Source organism: Chiloscyllium punctatum, chromosome 10, assembly GCF_047496795.1.
Source record: "Chiloscyllium punctatum isolate Juve2018m chromosome 10, sChiPun1.3, whole genome shotgun sequence".
NCBI classification, from domain to species: Eukaryota; Metazoa; Chordata; class Chondrichthyes; order Orectolobiformes; family Hemiscylliidae; genus Chiloscyllium; species Chiloscyllium punctatum.
This window is the reverse complement of record NC_092748.1, coordinates 117,853,912-117,879,163: the sequence shown is the minus strand read 5'-3', so window position 1 is coordinate 117,879,163 and position 25,252 is coordinate 117,853,912. Positions and strand designations below refer to the sequence as shown.

General features: G+C 47.2%; 1 protein-coding gene across 1 annotated transcript in view; it reads left to right on the top strand.

The window, feature by feature from the left end:
* ercc3 (excision repair cross-complementation group 3) overlaps positions 1 to 24,324 on the top strand; it is a 51,126-nt gene extending 26,802 nt beyond the window's left edge. The window contains exons 8-15 of the mRNA XM_072580033.1: positions 1,891 to 2,205; positions 8,045 to 8,229; positions 13,418 to 13,620; positions 14,013 to 14,109; positions 14,298 to 14,415; positions 16,368 to 16,486; positions 23,008 to 23,157; positions 24,029 to 24,324. Of these exons, the coding sequence (XP_072436134.1) occupies positions 1,891 to 2,205; positions 8,045 to 8,229; positions 13,418 to 13,620; positions 14,013 to 14,109; positions 14,298 to 14,415; positions 16,368 to 16,486; positions 23,008 to 23,157; positions 24,029 to 24,154 (1,313 nt within the window). The 3' untranslated portion in view covers positions 24,155 to 24,324. The remainder of the gene's footprint in view (positions 1 to 1,890; positions 2,206 to 8,044; positions 8,230 to 13,417; positions 13,621 to 14,012; positions 14,110 to 14,297; positions 14,416 to 16,367; positions 16,487 to 23,007; positions 23,158 to 24,028) is intronic.
* The last annotated feature ends 928 nt before the right edge of the window (positions 24,325 to 25,252 follow it).

The following is a 25,252-nucleotide window of genomic DNA, read 5'->3' as shown; positions in this document are numbered from 1 at the left end:
ATTATCTGAGGAAGGATGTGAGGATGTTCGATTGGAGAGAACGAATACCAATGTGACCTATTTGGCTGAATGGCCTGTTTCTCCAAATACAGTAGGGACTGGGCTTTGTGATGTGCTGAGGTGCTGTAAGATGCTGCACTCCCTCAGTACTTCTCTTCAGTATTTACGAACGAGAGGGACTGTATTGTTGAAGAGGAGAGTGTGAAACGGACTGATAAGCTAGAAGAGATATCTGTTAGGAAGGAAGATGTGTTGGACATTTTGAACAACTTGAGGATAGACAAGTCCCCCGGGCCTGACGGGATATATCCTAGGATTATGTGGGAAGCAAGAGAGGAAATTGCAGTACCGTTGGCAATGATCTTCTCGTCTTCACTGGCAACGGGGGTGGTACCAGGGAACTGGAGAGTAGCGAATGTTGTGCCCCTGTTCAAAAAAGGGAATAGGGATAACCCCGGGAATTACAGGCCAGTTAGTCTTACTTCTGTGGTAGGCAAAGTAATGGAAAGGGTACTGAGGGATAGGATTTACGAGTATCTGGAACGGCACTGCTTGATTAGGGACAGCCAGCACGGATTTGTGAAGGGTAGGTCTTGCCTTACAAGTCTTATTGAATTCTTCGAGGAGGTGACCAAGCATGTGGATGAGGGTAGAGCAGTGGATGTAGTGTACATGGATTTTAGTAAGGCATTTGATAAGGTTCCCCATGGTAGGCTTATGCGGAAAGTCAGGAGGCATGGGATAGAGGGAAATTTGGCCAATTGGATAGAAAACTGGCTAACCGGTCGAAGTCAGAGAGTGGTGGTAGATGGTAAATATTCAGCATGGAGTCCAGTTACAAGTGGAGTTCCGCAGGGATCAGTTCTGGGCCCTCTGCTGTTTGTAATTTTTATTAATGACTTAGATGAGGGAGTCGAAGGGTGGGTCAGTAAATTTGCAGATGATACAAAGATAGGTGGAGTTGTGGACAGTGAGGAGGGCTGTTGTCGGCTGCAGAGGGACTTAGATATGATGCAGAGCTGGGCTGAGGAGTGGCAGATGGAGTTCAACCCTGCCAAGTGTGAAGTTGTCCATTTTGGAAGAACAAATAAGAATGCGGAATACAGGGTTAATGGTAGGGTTCTTGGTCAGGTGGAGGAACAGAGGGATCTTGGGGTCTATGTACATAGATCTTTGAAGGTTGCCACTCAGGTGGATAGAGTTTGTAAGAAGGCCTATGGAGTATTATCGTTCATTCGCAGAGGGATTGAATTCAAGAGTCGTGAGGTGATGTTGCAGCTGTACAGGACTTTGGTTAGGCCACATTTGGAGTACTGTGTGCAGTTCTGGTCGCCTCACTTTAGGAAAGATGTGGAAGCTTTGGAGAGGGTGCAGAGAAGATTTACCAGGATGTTGCCTGGAATGGAGAGTAGGTCATACGAGGATAGGTTGAGAGTTCTCGGCCTTTTCTCGTTGGAACGGCGAAGGATGAGGGGTGACTTGATAGAGGTTTATAAGATGATCAGAGGAATAGATAGAGTAGACAGTCAGAAACTTTTTCCACGGGTACAACAGAGTGTTACAAGGGGACATAAATTTAAGGTGAAGGGTGGAAGGTATAGGGGAGATGTCAGGGGTGGGTTCTTCACCCAGAGAGTGGTGGGGGCATGGAATGCGCTGCCCGTGGGAGTGGTAGAGTCAGATTCATTGGCGACCTTTAAGCGGCATTTGGATAGGTACATGGATGGGTGCTTAATCTAGGATAGAAGTTCGGCACAACATCGTGGGCCGAAGGGCCTGTTCTGTGCTGTATTGTTCTATGTTCTATGTTCTATGCTGCATGATGTAATTTATCTGCTGATCTTTCTGAATCACTGGGTTTATCGATGTGGATCCTTTTGTACCCCTCAGGTGCTGGCAAGTCCCTGGTTGGAGTGACAGCAGCCTGCACTGTGCGGAAGAGATGCCTCGTCCTCTGTACCTCTGCTGTGTCAGTGGAGCAGTGGAAGTCACAGTTCAAAATGTGGTCAACCATTGACGATAGCCAAATCTGCCGCTTCACCTCCGACGCCAAGGACAAGCCGATTGGCTGCTCCATCGCCATCAGCACGTACTCAATGTTGGGGCACACGACCAAACGTTCCTGGGAAGCAGAGCGAGTGATGGAGTGGATGAAAAGTCAGGAGTGGGGTTTGATGCTGCTTGATGAGGTGCACACAATTCCAGGTAATGACTGTAGTACAGGGCGTGGCCCGTCAAATGCCAGCCCTAGTCGATGGGTGACACTTATACAGTAAATCAGCATTTCGATTCAGCGCAAAGTAACTCAGTTCGGGAGTTGTCACTCTGTTCGGTGGGAACGTTCCACAGAAATGTAAGCACCAACTGCCTTGGGAAATGCCTTATTTAATGGAGGCGGGAGACTGTTGTTTACAACATAGGAAGAGGCCATTCAGCCCATCATGTCCATACCTATCAACAAAGATTTATTTTTCTTTCATGGGATGAGGGTGTCACTGGCTGGGTCAGCATTTATTGCCCATCCCGAATTACCCAGAGGGCAGTTTAAGAGTCACCCACGTTGCTGTGTGACTGGAGTCACATGTAGGCCAGACCAGGTAAGAATGAAAGTTACCTTCTCTAAAGGGCATTAGTGAACCAGATGGGCTTTTCCAACAATTGACAGTGGATTCACAGTCATCATTAGAGTCTTAATTACAGAATTTTTTTATTGAATTAAAATTCTACCATCTTCCGTGGTGGGATTTGAACCCTGGCTCCAGAACAAAATTATCTGGGACTCTGGATTAACATCCAGCAATGATACCACCAGGCCATCACTTCCCCAGTCTGGTCATGTTATTCCCATTTCTCTAGCTCTTGGAGGATTTGACATTGCAAGTTGAGAGTTTCTGACTCAACCTCTCTCTCAGGCCGTGCATTCCAGACTCCCACCACGCACTGTGTAAACAATTCTCAACTCTTTCTTTCCTTATTATTTGTAGGATATGTGTATTGCTGGCTGGGCCAGCATTTATTAACTGTCCCTAGTTTCCTCTTGAGAAGGTGGGGGTGAGCTGCCTTCTTGAACCGCTGCAGTCCATGTGCTGTGGATAGACCCACAATGCCCTTAGGGAGGGAATTCCAGGATTCTGACCCAGTGACACTGAAGGAACGGCGATATATTTCCAAGTCAGGAGGGTGAGGGGCTCGGAGGGGAACTTGAAGGTAATGGTGTTCCCATGTATCTGCTGCTCTTCTTCTAGATGGAAGTGGTCATGGGTTTGGAAGGCACTGTCTAGGGACTTCTGGTGAATTTCTGCAGTGCATCTTGTAGGTAGTACACACTGCTGCTTCTGAGTGTAGGTGGTGGAAGGATTGGATGTTTGTGGATGTGGTGCCAATCAAATGGCTGCTTTGTCCTGGGTGGTATCAAGCTGCTCGAGTGTTGTTGGAGTTGCCCCCATCCAGGCACATGGGGAGTATTCTATCACACTCCTGACTTGTGCCTTATAGATAGTGGACAGGTTTTGGGGAGTCAGGAGGTGAGTTACTTGTTGCAGTATTCCTAGCCTCTGACCTGCTCTTGTGGCCACTGTGTTTATGTGGTGAGTCCAGTTGAGTTTCTGGTCAGTGATAGCCCTCAGGATGTTGGTAGTGGAGGATTCAGTGATGGCAACATCATTGAATGTCAACGGCCAGTGGTTAGATTGTCTCTTATTGGTGATGGTCGTAACCTGGCATTTGTGTGGTGTGAATGTTACTTGCCACTTGTCAGCCCAAGCCTGGATATTGTCCAGATCTTGTTGCATTTGGACACAGACTGCTTCAGTATCTGAGGAGTGGTGAATGATGCTGAGCATTTTGCAGTCATCGGCAGACTTCTGACCTAATGATGGAGGGAAGGTCATTGATGAAGCAGCTGAAGATGGTTGGGCCAAGGACACTATCCTGAGGAACTCCTGCAGAGATGTCCTGGAGCTGAGATGACTGATCTCCAACAACCACAACCATCTTCCTCTGTGCCAGGTATGACTCTAACCACCAGAGAGTTTGTCCCCTGATACCCACTCATTCCAGTTTTGCTGGAATCAGCCTTGCACACCCTTGCCCCCTCTACTCATGGAAAAAATGCCTTTCTAACCACCTTATCCATGGCTCTCATAATTTTGTACAGCTCTATGAGGTCCCCTTCTCAACCTTCATTGTTCCAAAGGATATAACTCCAGCCTTTTCCATCTTTCCTCACCGTCTCTCATGCAATCATATTCTTCCTATAAATAATGTTGCGACTAGAACCACACACAGTACACCATTTATGGCTTAACCATTGTTTTATACAGTTCCAGGATAACCTCCCAGCTTTTGCATTCTGTTCAAGGCAAGTTTCCCAAGCACCTTCTTAACCACCTTTTGTACCGCTGAGCTATCTTCAGGATCTGAGGATATGCACGCTAACGTACTTTCCAGGATTTTACCGTTCATTGTGTGATCCCTGACCTTGTTTGCCCTCCCAAAGCATCGGCCAGTTTTCAGAAGGATATTATTAACCTGGAGAGGGTTCCATAGAGATTTACCAGGATGTTGCCGGATTTGGAAGGTTTCAGTTAGGGGGAGAGGCTGGATTGATTAGATTCCCTACAGTGTGGAAATTGACCCTTCGGCCCAACAAGTCCACACCAACCCTCCGAAACGTAATCCACCCCGACCCATTTCCCTCAGACTAATGCACCTAACACTCTGGGCGATTTAGTATGGCCAGTAGACCTGACCTGCACATCTTTGGATTGTGGGAGGAAACCGGAGCACCCGGAGGAAACCCACGCAGATACGGAGAGATTGAGCAAACTCCACACACACAGTCACCCAAGGTTGGACTCGAACCTGGGACCTGGTGCTGCAAGGCAGCAGTGCTAACCACTGAGCCACCGTGCCTACTTTACAAAGACAAGGACAATATTCATTCTTCAGAATAGGCTGGGACTTTTTTCACTGGAGGATAGGAGGTTGAGAGGCAACCTTATAGAGATTTATAAAATCTTGAGGGGCATTGATAAGGTAAATGGCAGATGTCTTTTCCATAGGGTAAGGGATTTCAGGACTTCAGGCAATATTTTTAAGGTGAGAGGAGAAAGATCTAAAGAGGGCGTGCAGGCAATTTATTTATACAGAGAGTGGTTTACGTGTGGAATGAACTTCCAGAGGATCTGGTGAATGCGGGCACAGTTACAACATTTAGATAAGTATATGAATAAAAAGTGTTTGGAGGGATATGGGCCAGGATCAGGCAGGTGGTATTAGTTTAGTTTGGGATTCTGATCAGCATGGACTGGTTGGACTGAAGGGTCTGTTTCTGTGCTGTATGGCTATGACTTTTGGCTTGAATTCCATTTCCCAGTGCTCTGACCATTCTGCTAATTTTCTTGTTATCTGTGAATGCCTCAGTCAAATCACCTACGTTTCAGACGCATCATTAATGTACACCATAAACAGGAAGAATTCCAGCACCAAGCCTTGCAGAACTCCATTGAAATTAGATTTGTAGTGACAGAAACATTCCCTGTACTAGTACCCTCTGCCTCCTAACTCTCCGCCAATTTTAGATCCAATGTACCACTTTGCTTGAGATCCCAATGGGCTGTTATTTTCTTGGCTAATCTGCCATGAAGTACTTTACCAAATGCCTTGTCAAAGTCCATGTGGACATATCAAATGCATTGATCTCATCAAACTCCAGGTTACCACCTCAAAAACACAACTGAGATTTGTTACACATGACCTTCACTTAACAACTCCACGCTGACTATCCTTGAATAAATCAGTGTCTCTCCAAACGCAGTTATATTCTGTCCTTCAGAATTCTATGTCATAACTTACCCACCAATGAGATGAGACTGACCAGTCTGTCATTTTCTGGTGTATCCCTGCCTCCCTTTTATAATAACAGCACAACGTTAGCAGTCCTCTGGCACCTCACTGGTGGTCAGAGAGGACTTGCAAGTTTATTTCCAGGGCCCCAGATATCTCCTCCCTTGCCTCCATTTGAGTAAAATTAGCTTTTCTCCAGTTCAGAGCTTTTTATTCCTGGCCCATCCTTATCTTTCTCAGTAACTATCCTAGATCTAACTAAATTATGGTCGCTGTTTCTAAAATACGCCCCTACTGGGTTGCTATTATTACTGAGCTCATAATCAGATAATAGAACTGCCCCAATGCTTCGGGAATCGAATTCCTTCCCTCCCTCCTGCACCCGAACATCAAGCCCATATTTGAGTAAGTGTAGCATCAAGAAGCATGAGCAGAAATGGAGTCAGTGGGAATTCTCTGCTGGTTGGAGTCAAACCTGACGCATAGGAAGATGGTTGTAGTTGTTGGAAGTTGTAGGAGTTCCTCGACAATGTTCTTGGCCCAACCATCTTTAGCTGCTTCATCAATGACCTTCCCTCCATCAGAAGGTCAGAAGTGGAGATGTTTGCCAATGATTGCATGATGTTCAGCACCATTCGCCCCTTCTCAGATACTGAAACAGTCTATGTTCAAAAGCAGCAAGATTTGGACAATAGGCTTGGGCTGATAAGTGGCAAGTAACATTTGCACCACACAAGTGCCAGGCAATGACTATCTCCAATAAGAGACCATTTAATCATCGCTACTTGATGTTCAGTGGTGTTACTATCACTGAACACTCTGCTGTCAACACCCTGGAAGGGACCATTGACCAGAAGCTAAACTGAACTAGCAGGATGGCACGGTGGCTTAGTGGTTAGCACTGCTGCCTCACAGCACTAGGGAGCTGCGTTCAATTCCAACCTCGGGTGACTGCATGGATTTTGGACTTTTTTCCTGTGTCTGCGTGGGTTTCCTCTGGGTGCTCCGTTTCCTCCCCCCATCACAAAGATGTGCAGGTTCGGTGAATTGGCCATGCTAAATTCCCTGTAGTATTAGGTGCATCAGTCAGGGATAAACGTTGGGGAATGGGTCTGGATGGGTTACTCTTCGGAGGGTCAGTGTTGACTTGTTGGGCTGAACGGCCTGTTTCTACACTGTAGGGATTCTAACATAAAATATCTAATACAGTGTCTAAAGAGTGGGTCAGATGCTCTGAATATTGCAGTGTATACCACATAACATACCTCCTGACTCCCCAGGGCCTGTCAAGTCACAAGTCAGGAGTGTGATAGAATACTCCCCATCTGCCTTGATGGGTGCAGCTCCAACAAAACTCAAGAAGCTTGACACCATCCAGGACAAAGCAGCCCACTTGATTGACACCACATCCACAAACATCCAGTCCTTCTACCAGCAACACTCAGTAGCGGCAGTGTGTACTTTATACAAGATTCACTGCAGAAATTCATCAAAGATCCTTTGACAGCACCTTCCAAACCCACGACCATCACCTCCTGCAAGTTCCCCTTCAAGCCGCTCACCATCCAGACTTGAAACTATATTACTGTTCCTTCAGTGTCGTTGGGTCAAAATCCTGGAATTACTTCCCGAAGGGCATTGTGTGTAAACCCATAACACATGGACTGCAGCAGTTCAGAAAGGGTGCGCACCCCCACTTTCTCAAGGGCACCTAGAGACAGACAATCCATCCTGGCCCAATCAGTGGCACCCACATGGAATGTGTGAGGTATCTCAAATCATTCCAGCCGGACATTCACCTATCTTATCCTCTGTTCTTATAATCATTACTCTGTAGTCCTAGGAATTACTACTTTTCAAGTCCTGCTTTTCAGTGTCCTATCTCACCCCCTAACGGCTGCTTTAAGGACATAATTTCTCATTCTTCCCGTGTCAGTGCGGAGAGAGGTTTAATCTGTATCTAACCCTGTGCTGTACCTGTCATGGGAGTATTGGTTAGGGACAATATTGAGGAAGCTTTACTTGCAGTTTGAAAGAGTGGAGGAACCTTTACTCTGTATTTAACATTGTACAGCGATTAATTGGTGCAGTGCTCCTTTTGAGCACCAGGAGTCCTGAGCATGCACCTTGACTCATTCACTGGTTTATTGTATCTGTACGCTGTCTCTGAGTTAACGCTGATGGTTATTCCTTCCAGCAAAAATGTTCCGTCGTGTCCTGACCATTGTACAAGCTCACTGCAAACTGGGCCTGACAGCCACGTTGGTCCGAGAAGACGACAAAATTGTTGACCTGAATTTCCTCATTGGACCAAAACTGTTTGAAGCCAACTGGATGGAGCTGCAGAATAGTGGTTATATTGCCAAGGTGCAGTGTGCTGAGGTGAGTCTTTCACACAGAGTTCGAATGGTCAGTACAGTTAATGTAGACCTGACAGGGTTCATACCCTGTCATTTATCTCAAGAGGGTTGGAATATAAAAGCAGCGATGTGCTTCTGAGACTTTAATTAGGCCCCATTTAGAATAATGTGTTCAATTTTGGGCCCCACACCTCAGGAAGGACATACTGGCACTGGAGCATGTCTAGTGGAGCATGTCTAGCGGAGATTCACACGGATGATCCCTGGAATGGTAGGCCTAACGTATGATGAACGGCTGAGGATCCTGGGATTGTATTCATTAGAGTTTAGAAGGTTGAGGGGAGATCTAATAGAAACTTAGAAGATAATGCATGGCTTAGAAAGGATGGACGCTGGGACTGTGTTTCCGTTGGGGGTGAGACTAGGACCCGTGGGCACAGCCTTAGAATTAGAGGGAGTCAATTTAGAATGGAAATGAGGAGACATTTCTTCAGCCAGAGAGTGGTGGGACTGTGGAATTCATTGCCACAGAGCGCAGTGGAGGCTGGGACGTTGGGTGTCTTCAAGGCAGAGATTAATACATTCTTAATCTCTCAAGGAATTGAGGGATACGGGGAGAGTGCAGGTAAGTGGAATTGAAATGCCCATCAACCATGACTAAATGGCGGAGTGGACTCGATGGACCGAATGGCCTTGCTTCCATTCCTATGTCTTATGGTCTTAATAGCTGATTGTGTACTGTTAAGAACCACCCACTGAGATAATGTAGTGTGGATTTGGTTGCAGAATAATGTTGGGGACAGACCAGAGATCTGATCTTCCCAACGGTCCTTGTAACGTAGGGCCAAGTTTTATAACTTGCACAAAGTTGAAGAGATACCATCAACTGAATCTGGTTTAATCTACAGGACTATTCTCTTTAGACCAGAACGTGGCTACCATCCCACACACTAGACCACATATGACCCTAAAAAACCTTGTTAGAAGATATGGATGGTAGCACACAAAAATACCGTGACATTGGCAATGTGAAGTTTGCTGAGTTTCCTCATGCACCGAGAACAAAGATGCAAATGTCCAAACTAGGAGCATTCAGCTCCCTGAGCCAGCTGTGCTGTTCGATAAGACCATGGTTGAATTGATTGTCACCTGAACTTCCCTTTCTACTCCCAAAACCTTTAACTCAAGCTTTAAAAAAAAATTCAATGATCTACTTCCACCACTTTCTGATGGGAGTTCCGCAGACTAATAATCCTCTGAGAGAAAATAGTAATAATCTAAAGAACTTTAAAGGGGAGATTCATCATTTTAAACCTGTGTCCCATCACTCTTGTCTCTCTTTTATATGAGAGAGCTGAATCCTTTCAGCTTCATCCTGCCAATTTCCCTCGAGATTTTATAGGTTTCAATAACACCACCTTTCATTCTTCTAAACTCCAGTGAGGTTATAGGTTCGGCCTGCTCAACCTTTCTTCATATGATAACCATCTTTCCATTAATCACATGACCTCACTACAAAATGTAAGTAATTTTGTGCTGAGGTATGTACAGACTGTTACCTGGTGCTGTTTTAGTTTAATTCAGGGCAGGACCATTGTGGAATAGTGATGCTGCTGGACTAATAATGCAGAGAGCAGGAGTTTGTATGTTCACAGTCAGTGTCACCCAATTGCTGCTTTATTTCTCATTCACTCTCAGGATGTGGATGGACACCAGCAAGGCCAGGGTTTACTGCCAGTCCCCGAGTTGACCTGAGAACATGTAGCTGCAAAGGATTGCTTGATCCAACTAAGTGTCTTGCTAGGGAACTTTTGATGGAAGTTCAAACTCTGAATGGTGTTGGTGTGGGACTGGAGTCACATAGTGATAGAGACTGGGTTAGGACACAAAACTACCTTCCCTCTGGTGTTTGACCATGAACCTCATATGGACAAACATATGAGCCTGCAAGTTAGGCCCAGGAATAGGCAATTTGACTTCTTGACCTTGCTCTGCCATTGAATAAGACGTTCTGTGGCCTAAACTCTGCATTCCTGGCTATCTTCAATAACTTGTTATTGTAAAGTTAATTCTTTGGCCAGTCTAATAAGAGAGACCTTGCACATTTGAGCTGCTTCCCAGCCAGAGTTGAGGCTTTCAGGAAAAGAAAGATTGAGAGCAGCGTTATGAAGAGTTTTCAGGAAGAGAGAGAAAGAGGAGGTGGTACAGGACTCTGAGATCCACAGACAGTAATGAAAGGAAAGTGAGTTCTCCTGGGTTCCTGGGTCAACATAACCATCTCAACAACAATCACCAAAGTAAATTAACATCTCACTTGCTGTTTGCAGAGTCTTGGTGTAGTTGACCACCACTCCTGCTTACAAAACAATGACCATGCTTTCGTTTGATGGTGTCAACCACCCTGAGGATGTGATGAGATTGCCAGTCCAGAGTCCCAGAGTGGGTAACACAGCTACCTCTGCCTTCTTTGCTCAGGTCCTACTCTGGGTGCCATTATCTGGTGGGTATTGGTTTGGCTTGAGGCCAAACAAAACTAAGCAGCACATGATGGTTAAATGTGAATTGAAGATAATCAGGTGAGAATTGGATGGGCATATGAGACATATTTGGGGGAATACCCAAACTGACGATCTAGTTAATATTGCAGTTGTTTATGGGAACAGTTCCTGCATTATAACAGTGACTGAGGAACTCTAGAACTAGGGGCACAGTCTGAGAATGAGGGCCAGAGCGTTCAGGAGGGATGTTAGGAAGCACTTCAACACACAAAGGGTGGGAGAGGTTTGGAACTCTCGTCCACAAACGGCAATGAATGCTGGATCAGTTATTCATTTTAATTCTGAGATAGATAAATTTTGATAAACAAAGGTGTATAAGGATATAGGCCAACAGGCAGTAAATGGAATTAGGCCACAGATTAGCCATGATCACATTGAACACTGGAACAGGCTCAGGGGCCTGAATGACCTACTCTGTTCCAATGTTCCTGTGTGCGACTCCATTGTCTGTAAAGCATTTTGGATATGCTGAGGTCACCCGAGGGTCTATAGAAATGCCAGTTGTCTTAAAAGTCACCAGTTGTAGAGTCATACAGAATGGAAGTAAAAACAAGGACTGCAGATGCTGGAAACCAGAGTCTAGATTAGAGTGGTGCTGGAAAAGCACAGCAGGTCAGGCAGCATCTGAGGAGCAGGAAAATTGACATTTCGGGCAAAAGCCCTTCATCAGGAATAGAGGCAGGGTGCCTGCAGAGTGGAGAGATAAATAAGAGGGGGGTGGGGGTGGGCAGAAAGTAGCATCGGGTACAATAGGTGAATGGGGGTGGGGATGGAGGTGATAGGTCAGAGGAGGGTGGAGTGGATATGGTGGAAAGGAGGATAGGCAGGTAGGACAGGTCATGGGGACGGTGCTGAGCTGGAAGGTTGGAGTTGGGGTGAGGTGGGGAAAGGGGAAATGAGGAAATTGGTGAAATCCACATTGATGCCATGGGGTTGAAGAGTTCCGAGGCGGAAGATGAGGCGTTCTTCCTCCTGGACCACCTCTTGACACCTCCCTCCCCTTCCTGGACCTCTCCATCTCCATTAATGACGACCGACTTGACACTGACATGCTTTACAAACCCACAACTACCTGGATTACACCCCTTGCTACTTTCTCCCCACCCTCCAATTATCTCTCCACTCTGCAGGCACCCTGCCTCTATTTCTGATGAAAGGCTTCTGCCCGAAACGTTGATTTTCCTGCTCCTTGGATGCTGCCTGACCTGCTGTGCTTTTCCAGCACCACTCTAATCTAGACTCATACAGAATGGAAACAGACCTTTTGGTCCAATCTGTCCATTGCCAACAAGACATCAAAATTTAACCTCGTCCCATTTGCCAGCGCTTGGCCCATATCCCTCCAAACCTTCCTATTCAATACCCATCTAGATGCCTTTTAAATGCTGTAATTGTACCAGCTGCCACCACTTCCTCTGGCAGCTCATTCTGCACACACCACTCTGTGTGTGTAAATATTACATCTCAAATCCTTTTTATATCTCTCCCCCTTCGCCTTAAACCTGTACCTTCTGATTTTGGACTCTCCTTCTCTGGCCTATTCCGCCTATCTATACCCGTCATCATTTTATAAACTTCTCTAAAGGTCACCCTTCCCCGTACATCACTCTAGGGAAATAAAGCACCAGTCTATTCAGCATCTCCCTGTAGCTCAAACCTTCCAGTCCCAGCAACATCCTGGTAAATCCTTTCTGCACCCTCTCCAGTTTAACGACATCCTTTAGAAGGGTGACCACTGTCATTAATCTGACTCAGTCTGTGTTCAAGACTGCACTGTCTAAACAATAGTGTGAGCACTGCTGGCCTCAGGCCACTCTTCCACCAACTCTCCCAACTTTCTAGATTCCTCTGCCCTGTTTTTGTTTGCAGTCACTAATTACAGGGGGAGATAGTTGGAAGCAGAGACTTGCTGCTGTCCTTTTGCCACTTTGGATGAGACATTACGGGGCGGCACAGTGGTTAGCACTGCTGCTTCACAGCACCAGAGACCCGGGTTCAATTCCCACCTCAGGCGACTGACTGTGTGGAGTTTGCACCCCCCCCCAAGGGGTATGGGTGGGGTGCGCTTCAGTGGGTCGGTGTGGACTTGTTGGGTCGAAGGACCTGTTACCTGTTGAGTTTGCACATTCTCCCTGTGTCTGCGTGGGTTACCTCTGGGTGCTTCGGTTTCCTCCCACAGTTCAAAGATGTGCAGGTTAGGTGAATTAGCCATGCTAAATTGCCTATAGTGATAGGTGCATTAGTCAGAAGGAAGTGGGTCTGGGTGGGTTACTCTTCAGAGGGGCGGTGTGGACTGGTTGGGCTGATGGGCCTGTTTCCACACTGTAGGGCATCTAATCTAATTAAACTGAGGCCTCAGCTCCTTGCTCTGTCAGATGTGTGACATCCCCTAGCACTGTTTCAAAGACAATCAGGTGATTTTTCTCTCCAGTGCCCTGATTAAAGTTAGGCTCAATCTAAAAAGAAAAGGTTTAGTTGCTATCCCAATGCAGATTGTGGGAGTTTATTCAGCACACATTGACTGCAGCTTTTCCTGCATTACAACAATGACTACGCTTCAGAAAAGCTTATTTGGCAGTAAGGAGCATTGAGACGTCAGTGGTCATTATATAAATACAAGTTTCTTTGTCTTAAACACTTTGTGTTGTGTAGGTCTGGTGCCCAATGTCACCCGAGTTTTACAGAGAGTATGTCGCCATTAAGACAAAGAAACGGATGCTGCTTTATGTGATGAACCCCAACAAGTTCAGAGCTTGTCAGTTCTTGATTCGCTTCCACGAGCGAAGGAATGACAAGATCATTGTGTTTGCAGACAATGTATTCGCACTGAAAGAGTACGCAATCAAACTGAACAAGTAAGTAATGGCTGTACAGTACATCTATTAATACTGAAGGCAGACAGAACTGACATTTCATGTTGTTTCAATTTCAAGTTAACAAAACAGATGAGAGCCATTCTCTGGTTCACTCCTCAGGGCAACATCTTGATCAATTCAAGTCACCTTACCGGGTTTTCTCGGGGGGGAGGGGGGGTGGGGTACCGGGTTCTCATCAGGGCAGGTGAGGGGGGGGGGGGGGGGGGTGACTGGCCAGGGTTCTCATTGCTGGTTTGTAAGTATGGCCAGTATTTCAGGTTGCCTTTGTTGAGAGAGTCCCCAGGATCATGTGCTTGTTGCTGCTCAGGCACTTTGTGGGTTTGGGTCAAAGGTTCAGTATAACTCATGTCTGTGTGTATTTTAAATCTCAGACCTTACATTTATGGTCCAACATCACAGGGAGAGAGGATGCAGATTCTGCAGAACTTCACTCACAACCCGAAGATAAACACCATCTTTATCTCGAAGGTAAATGGGGAAAGACGCTGGGTCTTACTGCCCTGAGCTGATGGCGGTGCTGCTGGGTATTGAATTGTGGGTGATGCCCCATGTTGGTGAATAGTGCGGTCACCACTGGAGCTGTTTCTTGCCATTCACTGCACTGTGTTGGTGAGATGGTGAATGTGAAGGGACGCTGATGGTCTGATCTTTGATAGGTGGGCGATACCTCATTTGATCTCCCTGAAGCTAATGTGCTGATACAGATATCATCGCATGGAGGGTCCAGGCGGCAGGAGGCCCAGCGACTGGGCAGAGTACTGCGGGCAAAGAAAGGTGAGTGAGAGAGCTTTAATTCATTAATGAGAAGCAGTCTTCATTGGCTAGGTGAGTATTTATTATCTGTCCCTCATTCCTTTGAGAAGGTGGGGGTGAATTGCCTTCCTGAACCGCTGAGGTCAATGTGCTGTAGGTAGACCCACAATGCCCTTAAGGGGGGAATTGTTGGATTTTGACCCAGTGGCACTGAAGGAACGGTGATATACTTCCAAGTCAGGATGGTGAGGGGCTCAGTTGGGGCGGCACGGTGGCACAGTGGTTAGCACTGCTGCCTCTCAGCGACAGAAATCCGGGTTCAATTCCAGCCTCGGGTGACTGTCTGTGTAGAGTTTGCACATTCTCCCCGTGTCTGTGTGGGTTTCCTCCCACAGTCCAAAGATGTGCAGGTCAGGTGAATTGGCCATGCTGAATTGCCCGTAGTGTTAGGTAAGGGGTAAATGTAGGGGAATGGGTATGGGTGGGTGGCGCTTCGGCGGGTTGGTGTGGACTTGTTGGGCCGAAGGGCCTGTTTCCACACTGTAAGTAATCTAATCAGTTGCAGGAGATGGTGTTCCCATGTATCTGCTCCTTCTGGATTTGAAGTGGTAATGGGTTTGCAAAGTGTTGTCAAAGGAGTATGGAAAGGTAGCAGATTTCCTTTACTAAGGGACAATTGTGAACGCAATGGGTATTAACTAATTGGCAGTGGTTGCATGTTCACTGTGAGGATAACTTTTAAATTCTAGATTTTTATTTGAGAATTCAGCACCAGCCCTAGCAGTATTCGATCCCAAATCCCAAAAGCATTAGTCTGGGTCTCGGGGTAACTAATCCAGTGGCATTACCATTGTGTCACCCCTGACAACATTGAGGATACATACAGTTGGATTTGACCTGTGGTTTTGTGCAGCAGGCAGATTGCTGGTGTTGCTCTTGATGCCACTGTGGGAGCTATACTGATACACTGTGATACCTGGAGCCGTGTACAGTGGCTCAGTGGTTAGCACTGCTGCCTCACAGTTTCAGGGATCAATTCCAGCCTCCGGGTGGCTGTCTGTGTGGAGTTTGCACAATCTCCCCGTGTCTGTGTGGGTGCTCCGGTTTCCTCCCACAGTCCAAAGATGTGCAGGTCAGGTGAATTGGCCACGCTAAATTGCCCATAGTGTTAGGTGCATTAGTCAGAGGGAAATGAGTCTGGGTGGGTTACTCTTCGGAGGGTCGGTATGGACTGGTTGGGCCAAAGGGCCTGTTTCCACACTGTAGGAAATCTAATTCCTTGATGTCGCACGGATTGAATTGAATTGGCTGAAGGCTGGTAGCTGTCGTGCTGGATATCACTGGAGGAGGTTTGAGATGGATTATCCACTCAGCACTTGTGGCTGGCGATAGTTACACACTCCACAGTTCATGACTGGGTGTGCCAGGACTGAAAACATGTGTCGGTCTGCGCTCTGCGTGCGCTGTGTGTCTGTGGCTTTATTCTATGACAGCAGCTTTCACATCGTTTGTGACACTGAGTTTAGCAAGTTAACATTAGTTGACATGAATAGTGCAGTGTCATTGGATTCAAAGTATTAACTCTATTACTCTCTGTGAAGATGCTACCAGAGTAGTTGTGTTTCTCCAGCACTTTGAATTTTTGTAACAAAAACAGAAATTTCTGGACAAGCTCAGTAGGTCTAGAAAGAAGATCTGTGAAGAGAAATCAGCTTAACATTTTGGGTCCAGTGACCAGACCTGCTGAGTTTGTCCAGTAGTTTCTGGTTTTGTTTCTGATTTATACAGCATCTGTAATTCTTTTAGTTTTTATGCATTTTTTGTAACTTCAGTTAGAACAGATTCTAATATAGCTGTAAGTGAGGTGCAAGAAGCCAACCCATCCACTTAGAAACCACAGAGGTTATGAGACCTGTTTGCTATGTTCTGTCTGATTCTCATGAGTTCTGCCCCGATCTTGTGGTGTCTCACAGGGATGGTGGCTGAGGAATACAATGCCTTCTTCTACTCCTTGGTTTCTCAGGATACACAGGAGATGGCCTACTCTGCAAAGAGACAGAGGTTCCTGGTGGACCAGGGCTACAGTTTTAAGGTGAGTGGAAAACCAGCTGAGTTTGCATTAGTAAAGGGTCAGGCTCAGGAACATTGAAAATAGCACCAGGAGTAGGCCATTTGGCCCTTCAAGTCATTCATTATGATCATGGCTGATGTCCACCTCCAGAGTCTGTTCCCACTTTCACCCCATATCCTTTAAACTCTTTAGTTGTAAGCATTATATAAAGTCATAAGGGTCTACAGCACGAAAACGGGCCCTTCAGCCCATCTTATTCATGCCACCCAATTAAACTACCTCCTTCTTGGAGTATATTTAATGTTCTGGCCTCAACCATGTTCCGTTGTCGAGAATTCCCCAGGCTCCCCACTCTCTGGGTGAAGACATTTCTCATCTCAGTCCGTAATGGCCTTCCCCTTGTCCTTAGACTGTGACTGCCCGATTCTGGACTCCCTGGTCATCGGGAACATCCTTCCTGTGTTGACCCTGTCTAGTCCTGTTGGAGTTTAATAGGTTTCTATGAGCTCTCCCTTCATTTTCCTAAACTCCAGTGAATATAGTCCTACCTGATCTAGTTTCCCTTCGTATGTCATACAGTCAGAGAGATGTACAGCACGGAAACAGACCCTTCAGTCCAACCCGTCCATGCTGACCAGATATCCTGACCTAATCCAGTCCCATTTGCCAGCACTTGGCCCATATCCCTCCAAATCCTTCCTATTCATATACCCATCCAGATGCCTTTTAAATGTAATTGTACCAGCCTCCTCCACTTCCCCTGGCAGCTCATTCCATTCATGCACCACCCACTGTGTGTGTGAAAAAGTTGCCCCTTAGGTCCCTTTTAAATCTTTCCCCTCTCACCCTAAACCAATGTCCTCTAGTTCTGGACTCCCCCAACCGAGGGAAAAGACCTTGTGTATTTACCCTATCCATGTCCCTCATGATTTTATAAACCTCTGTAAGGTCACCCCATAGCCTCCGATGCTCCTGGGAAAACACTGTTGCACTCCCTCCATCGCCAGACTATCCTTCCTCAGATAAGGAGACCAACACTGCATAGAATATTCCAGGTGTGGTCTGCCCTGTGCAGCCGGAGCAAGACTTCCAGCTCCTGTGCTTGAATCCTATCACTAAGGCCACCCTACCATTTTCATTTTTCACCTACTCCAGCATGCTTACCTTCAGCGACTGGTGTATAAGGACACCCATTTTCCATTCAGATGACAATCTCTTTCAGTTTTTGCAGCCAAAGCAGATAAACATAGAGAACATAGAACAATACAGCACAGAACAGGCCCTTCAGCCCACGATGTTATGCCGAACATTTGTCCTAGCTTAAGCACCTATCCATGTACCTATCCAATTGCCACTTAAAGGTCACCAATGATTCTGACTCTGCCACTCCCTCGGGCAGAGCATTCCATGCCCCCACCACTCTCTGGGTAAAGAACCTATCCCTGACATCCCCCCCATACCTTCCACCCTTCCCCTTAAATTTATGTCCCCTTGTAATACTCTGTTGTAACTGGGGAAAAAGTCTCTGACTGTCTACTCTATCTATTCCCCTGATCATCTTATAAACCTCTATCAAGTCACCCCTCATCCTTCGCCGTTCCAATGAGAAAAGGCCTAGCACTCTCAACCTATCCTCATACGACCTATTCTCCATTCCAGGCAACATCCTGGTAAATCTCCTCTGCACCCTCTCCAAAGCTTCCACATCTTTCCTAAAATGAGGCGACCAGAACTGCACACAGTACTCCAAATGTGGCCTAACCAAGGTCCTGTACAGCTGCAACATCACCTCACGACTCTTGAATTCAATCCCTCTGCTAATGAACGCTAATACACCATAGGCCTTCTTACAAGCTCTATCCACCTGAGTGGCAACTTTCAAAGATATATGAACATAGACCCCAAGATCCCTCTGCTCCTCCACCTGACTAAGAACCCTACCATTAACACTGTATTCCATTCTTATTTGTCCTTCCAAAATGGACAACCTCACACTTGACAGGGTTGAACTCCATCTGCCACTCCTTAGCCCAGCTCTGCATCATATCTAAGTCCCTTTGCAGCCGACAACAGCCCTCCTCACTATTCACAACTCCACCAATCTTCATATCGTCTGCAAATTTACTGACCCACCCTTCGACTCCCTCTTCCAAGTCATTAATAAAAATTACAAACTGCAGAGGACCCAGAACTGATCCCTGCGGAACTCCACTTGTAGCTGGGCTCCAGGCTGAATATTTACCATCTACCACCACTCTCTGACTTCGACCGGTTAGCCAGTTTTCTATCCAATTGGCCAAATTTCCCTCTATCCCATGCCTCCTGACTTTCCGCATAAGCCTACCATGGGGAACCTTATCAAATGCCTTACTAAAATCCATGTACACTACATCCACTGCTCTACCCTCATCCACATGCTTGGTCACCTCCTCAAAGAATTCAATAAGACTTGTAAGGCAAGACCTACCCCTCACAAATCCGTGCTGGCTGTCCCTAATCAAGCAGTGTCTTTCCAGATACTCGTAAATCCTATCCCTCAGTACCCTTTCCATTACTTTGCCTACCACCGACGTAAGACTAACTGGCCTGTAATTCCCAGGGTTATCCCTATTCCCTTTTTTGAACAGGGGCACAACATTCGCCACTCTCCAGTCCCCTGGTACCACTCCCATTGACAGTGAAGATGAAAAGATCATTGCTCTTACTTCCCACATACTCCTAGGATATATCCACTCAGGCCCGGGGGACTTGTTTATCCTCAAGTTTTTCAAAATGCCCAACACATCTTCCTTGCTAAGAACTATCTCCTCTAGCTTACCAGTCCATTTCATACTCTTGTCTTCAACAATACAGTCCCTCTCATTTGTAAATACTGAAGAAAAGTACTCATTCAAGACCTCTCCTATCTCTTCCGACTCAATACACAGTCTCCCACTACTGTCCTTGATCGGACCTACCCTCGTTCTCGTCATTCTCATGTTTCTCACATACGCATAAAAGGCCTTGGGGTTATCCTTGATCCTACCCGCCAAAGATTTTTCATGCCCTCTCTTAGCTCTCATAATCCCTTTCTTCAGCTCCCTCCTGGCTATCCTGTATCCCTCCACTGCTCTGTCTGAACCTTGTTTCCTCAGCCTTATGTAAGCCTCCTTCTTCCTCTTTACTAGACATTCAACCTCCCTCGTCAACCAAGGCTCCCTCACACGACCATCTCTTTCCTGCCTGACAGGTACATACTTATCAAGGATACGTCTTATCTGTTCCTTGAAAAATTTCCACATTTCAATGACATCCTTCCCTGACAGCCTATGCTCCCAGCTTATGCTCCTCAGATCCTGTCTTACAGCATCGTATTTACCCTTCCCCCAATTGTAAAACCTACCCTGTTGCACGCACCTATCTCTCTCCATAACCAAGGTGCAAGTCACAGAATTGTGGTCACCATCACCAAAATGCTCACCCACTAACAAGCCCATCACTTGTCCCGATTTGTTACCGAGTACCAAATCCAATATGGCCTCCCCTCTGGTCAGACAATCTACATACTGAGTTAGAAAAGCTTCCTGGACACACTGCACAAACACCGCCCCATCCAATCTACTTGATCTAAAGAGCTTCCAATCAATATTTGGGAAGTTGAAATTGCCCATGACTACGACCCTGTGGCTTCTGCACCTTTCCAAAATCTGTTTCCCAATCTGTTTCTCCACATCTCTGCTGCTACTGGGGGACCTATAGTAGACACCCAACAAGGTGACTGCTCCTTTCCTATTTCTGACTTCAGCCCATACTACCTCCAAAGGCCCCCCTCAAACTGCCTTTCTGCAGCCATTATACCATTTCTAATTAGCAACAACACCCCCCCCCCCCCCTTTTTTTACCACCCTCCCTAATCTTACTGAAACATCTTACTGGCAGCATGGTGGCACAGTGGTTAGCACTGCTGCCTCACAGTGCCAGAGACCCGGGTTCAATTCCCGCCTCAGGTGACTGACTGTGTGGAGTTTGCACGTTCTCCCCGTGTCTGCGTGGGTTTCCTCCGGGTGCTCCGGTTTCCTCCCACAGTCCAAAGATGTGCAGGTCAGGTAAATTGGCCATGCTAAATTGCCCGTAGTGTTAGGTAAGGGGTAGATGTAGGGGTATGGGTGGGTTGCGCTTCGGCGGGGCGGTGTGGACTTGTTGGGCCGAAGGGCCTGTTTCCACACTGTAAGTAATCTAATCTAATCTAATCTGTAACCAGGAACCTCCAACAGCCATTCCTGTCCCTCTTCTATCCATGTTTCCGTGATGGCCACAACATCGTAGTCCCAGGTACCGATCCACGCCTTAAGTTCACCCACCTTATTTCTGATACTCCTTGCGTTGATACTCCATCTCTGTGTCCGCAAGTATTCCCTGTCAGTGCTACCTTCTCCACAGCCTCCCTACATTATTGGACATCCTGAAAAACAGCTAAATTACTTGCTGGACTACAAGTCCGGATCCCATCCCCCTGCCAAATTAGTTTAAACCCCCCCCGAAGAGTGCTCGCAAACCTACCCCCCACGATATTGGTGCCCTTCTGGTTTGGGTGCAACCCGTCCTGCTTGTACAGGTCCCACCTTCCCCAGAATGCAGTCCAATTGTCCAAATACCTGAAGCCCTCCCTCCTACACCATCCTTGCAGCCACGTGTTCAACTGCACTCTCTCCCTATTCCTTGCCTCACTCTCACGTGGCACCGGCAACAACCCAGAGATGATGACTCTGTCCGTCCTAGCTTTTAGCTTCCAGCCTAACTCCCTGAGCTCCTGAATGGCCTCCCCACCCCTCTTCCTACCTATGTCGTTGGTGCCAATGTGTACCACGACTTCTGGCTGCACACCCTCCCCCTTAAGGATTCTGAAGACACGGTCTGAGACGTCTCAGACCCTGGCACCCGGGAGGCAACAAACCATCCGAGAGTCTCGCCCATGTCCACAGAACCGCCTGTCTCTCCCTCTAACTATAGAGTCTCCTATAACTAGCGCTCTCCTCCTCTTCCCCTTTCCCTTCTGAGCCTCAGAGCCGGACCTCGTGCCAGAGACCCGGTCACTGCAGCTTACCCCTGCTAGGCCGTCCCCCCCAACAGTATCCAAAGCGGTATACTTATTGTTGAGGGGAACGACCACAGGGGATCCCTGCTTCCTCCCCTCTCCACCTCTAACTGTTACCCAGCTACCTCTGTTCTCTGACGTAACTATGTCCCTGTAGCTTCTATCGATCACCCTCTCAGCCTCTCGAATAATCCTCAGTCCATCCAACTCCAGCTCCAGTTCCCTAACTCGGTCTGTGAGGAGCTGGAGCTGGCTGCACTTCCTGCAGGTAAAGTCGGCAGGAGCATCGGTGGTCACCCCTACCTCAAACATCCTGCAGGAGGAACATTCCACTGCCTGCGCTGCCATAACTCTACACTTAGTCTCCAAAACAAGAACACTAAGTAGCTTACCTGTTCAGCCGACTGAGTCCTTGTTTTTTAGGTTAGAGGAGGAGGGAGGGTGGGAGACACTACACGTGTCGTGTCTCGGGTTCCTTCTCCACTCAGATAACAATCACTTACCTTCCCGACCGGCTCTGCGCTCCGACTTGCACTTCCGCCCAGCTCCCGCCGCTCTCTGCTGCAAAAAGCATTTGACCAAATTCTGCTCCACTTGCCAGGTGTTTGCCCATTCACTCACCTTGTCCAAATGACACTGAAGGGTTAAGATGAGATGTCCTGAGTTAGGTTCAGGGTCACTGTTCATTTTCTGTTTTCATTCATGGGATGTGGGCACCAGTAGTGTTGCCCATCCCTAGTTACCCCTTGAGAAGGTGGTGGTGAACTGCTGCAGTCTGTGTGCCATGAGGGAAGGGGTTTCAGGACCCACTGATACTGAAGGAAAGCCGCTTGTCCCATTAGTTAATTCAAAATAAATTAGCTGTCGCTCATTCTGGTCCATAATGGTTTCCAGGTCTCATTACGTCACCATCTTGGAAAGGTTCTGCATTGTGAATTTGAACATAAGCAAAATGCAAAATGTCCAGGATTGTCATCAACATGCGACGGGAAAAGACCCTCTGAGCAGGAGCTCTGTATAACTCTCAAAAGTCTTCATCCCTCGGATGGTGTGACAGGCTTTGCCTGTTCCCCTCCTGAATCTCTCCATCCTGCTGCCTCGTTCACCTTCACTGAAGGAGTTCAGCCCAAATACCTTGGCCCACAGTTCCCTCCTTCAAACCCAGGTCTGATAGTTATTCCCAGTGCCTCACTGCTCCAGTTGGTGGTCAGTTAATGGTTTCTAGTCACTGACTCACTAATGTCATGCATGAGAACTGTCTGATTGAACATTGTCTCTGTCTGTCTCTTTCTATCTCCCTGTCCCTTTGTGTCTCTCCCTCTGTCTCTTTTTCTCTCTCCCTCCCTCTATCTCCGTCTCTCTCTCTCTCTCTCTGTCTGTCTCTTCCTCTCTCTCTCCCCCCCTCCCTTCCCCTCTCTACCTGTCCTCCCTCTCTTCTCCACCATCCCCCCACCCCCTGCCCACCCAGGTGATTACTAAACTGGCAGGATTGGAGGAGGAGGATCTGGCCTTTGCTACCAAGGATGAGCAGCAGCAGCTTCTGCAGAAAGTTCTAGCAGCCTCTGACCTCGACGCGGAGGAGGAGGTTGTGCTCGGAGAGTTTGGGTCAAAGGGACAGGTATGTTCCAGTTGGATTGTCGAGCTGCAGAGTGGAGGGCATGTCCAGGCAGGGAAGGTGGGAAACTGAATTAAAGCCACGTGTTGCAAAGAATACTGTATACCTCAGATAAGTAGCTCTCAGAATGGCCACCAGTGTGCCATGGCAGGAGGGGAGGGTAAAATATAGCTATGTATTATGGCACCTATAAGAAGTAGGAACTAAATTAGGCCATTTGACCCATCGAGTCTGTTTCTCAAACCCATTCTCCATGTCTCCATGACTCCATGATCCTTGATCCCCCCGTTCTAACCAAGACCCTATCTAGCTCTGTCTCAATGACTTGGATTCCACAGCCCTCTGCAGCAATGAGTTCCACAGATCCCCCACCCCTAGCTGAAGAAATCCCTCCTCATCTCAGTTCTAAAGGGTCGTCCCTTCACTCTGAGGCTGTGCCCCTCGGGTCCTAGTCCCTCCTACTAATGAAACATTTTCCCCACGTCCAGGCCTCTCATCCTTCTAAACTCCATCGAGTACAGATCCAGTCTTCAACCGCTCCTCAAAAGACAAGCTCTTTATCCCTGGGATCATACACAGTATAAAACCTGATTGACTACTGCATGCATTGAAATTCCATGTAGAACAAAAATGGACACGCATCCTGACATTCCCGCGGTACAAAGGGTCAGTATGAGGAGTCTCTGCATCGTCTGTAAGTCAGTACTCACAAAGCACAGCATCCCCTCAGTACTGACCCTCTGACCGTGTGACTGACCTTTCAACAGAGCAGCACTCCCTCAGTCCCACTCTGGGTATGCCAGTCTGATGTTTACAGGCATGTCTCCCATTTCGGATCTGGCGTGTCCTGTTAACTTGTCACCTTCTCCTTCAGGTCTCACGGAGAATGGGTACGATGAGCTCCATGTCAGGGGCTGATGACACCGTTTACTTGGAATATCATCGGACCAAGAGTTTTGGCAAGAACATCCACCCTCTCTTCAAACGTTTCAGGAAATGAGTTGCTGCTGTTTCATTCTGTGGGAAGCCAGCTGTGCAGGGTAATGGGGAGCACATGGACTGGCCGACATTTCACAACCAGGAGCCAAATCCGCTCGGAGCTTTTTTTTAGGGGGTATTTATTATGATGCCTGGAGAGTCATTTGAATTATTAAATTGTTGTCTTTGTTAGATTCTGTCTCATCCCCAGTTCCTGAAAGGTTCTTTGCTGTGTTGATCTTGCTTTGTGTTGTATCGCAATCCTCTGGGGAACACAGGCTGCTGGTTGCAGCTTGACCACTGAGGACTTTACAGTTGAGAATTGAGTGGGCAAACTGGGAATTCAAGAAGGAAGTTAAGAAAAACAACAATCAATGGAGCAGAAAACTCATAAAGGGATCATACAGTATGGTCAAGTGAAATAGGGATTGATAGGAAGGGTGAGGGGAGTAACAAATTAAGAATATTATATATGAATGCACAAAGCCTAAGAAATAAGGTGGATGAGCTTGAGGCTCAGTTGGAGATTGGCAGGTACGATGTTGTGGGGAGAACTGAGACGTGGCTTCAAGAGGCCAGGGCCTGGGAAATAAATAGCTGAAAATGTGTTGCTGGAAAAGTGCAGCAGGTCAGGCAGCCTCCAAGGAGCAGGAGAATCGACGTTTCGGGCATGAGACCTTCATGCCCAAAACGTCGATTCTCCTGCTCCTTTGATGCTGCCTGACCTGCTGCGCTTTTCCAGCAACGTATTTTCAGCTCTGATCTCCAGCATCTGGAGTCCTCACTTTCTCCTGTGAAATAAATATTTAAGGCTGTACAGGCTATCGAAAGGACAGACTAACGGGCAGAGGGGATGGGGTGGCCCTGTTGGTGAGGAATGATATTCAATCCCTTGTGAGGGGGGGGCATTGAATTTCTCAGCTCTATCCAGACTGACTCTACATCTCCTGATTCTAAGGGTAGAAAGACCCTAATGGGAGTTATCTACAAGCCCCCAAACAATAGTTTGGATATAGGGTGTAAGTTGAATAAGGAGGTGAAATTGGCCTGTCGCAAAGGTATTACTACAGTTGTTATAGGGGATTTCAACATGGGAGACTGGGAGAATCAGGATGGTACT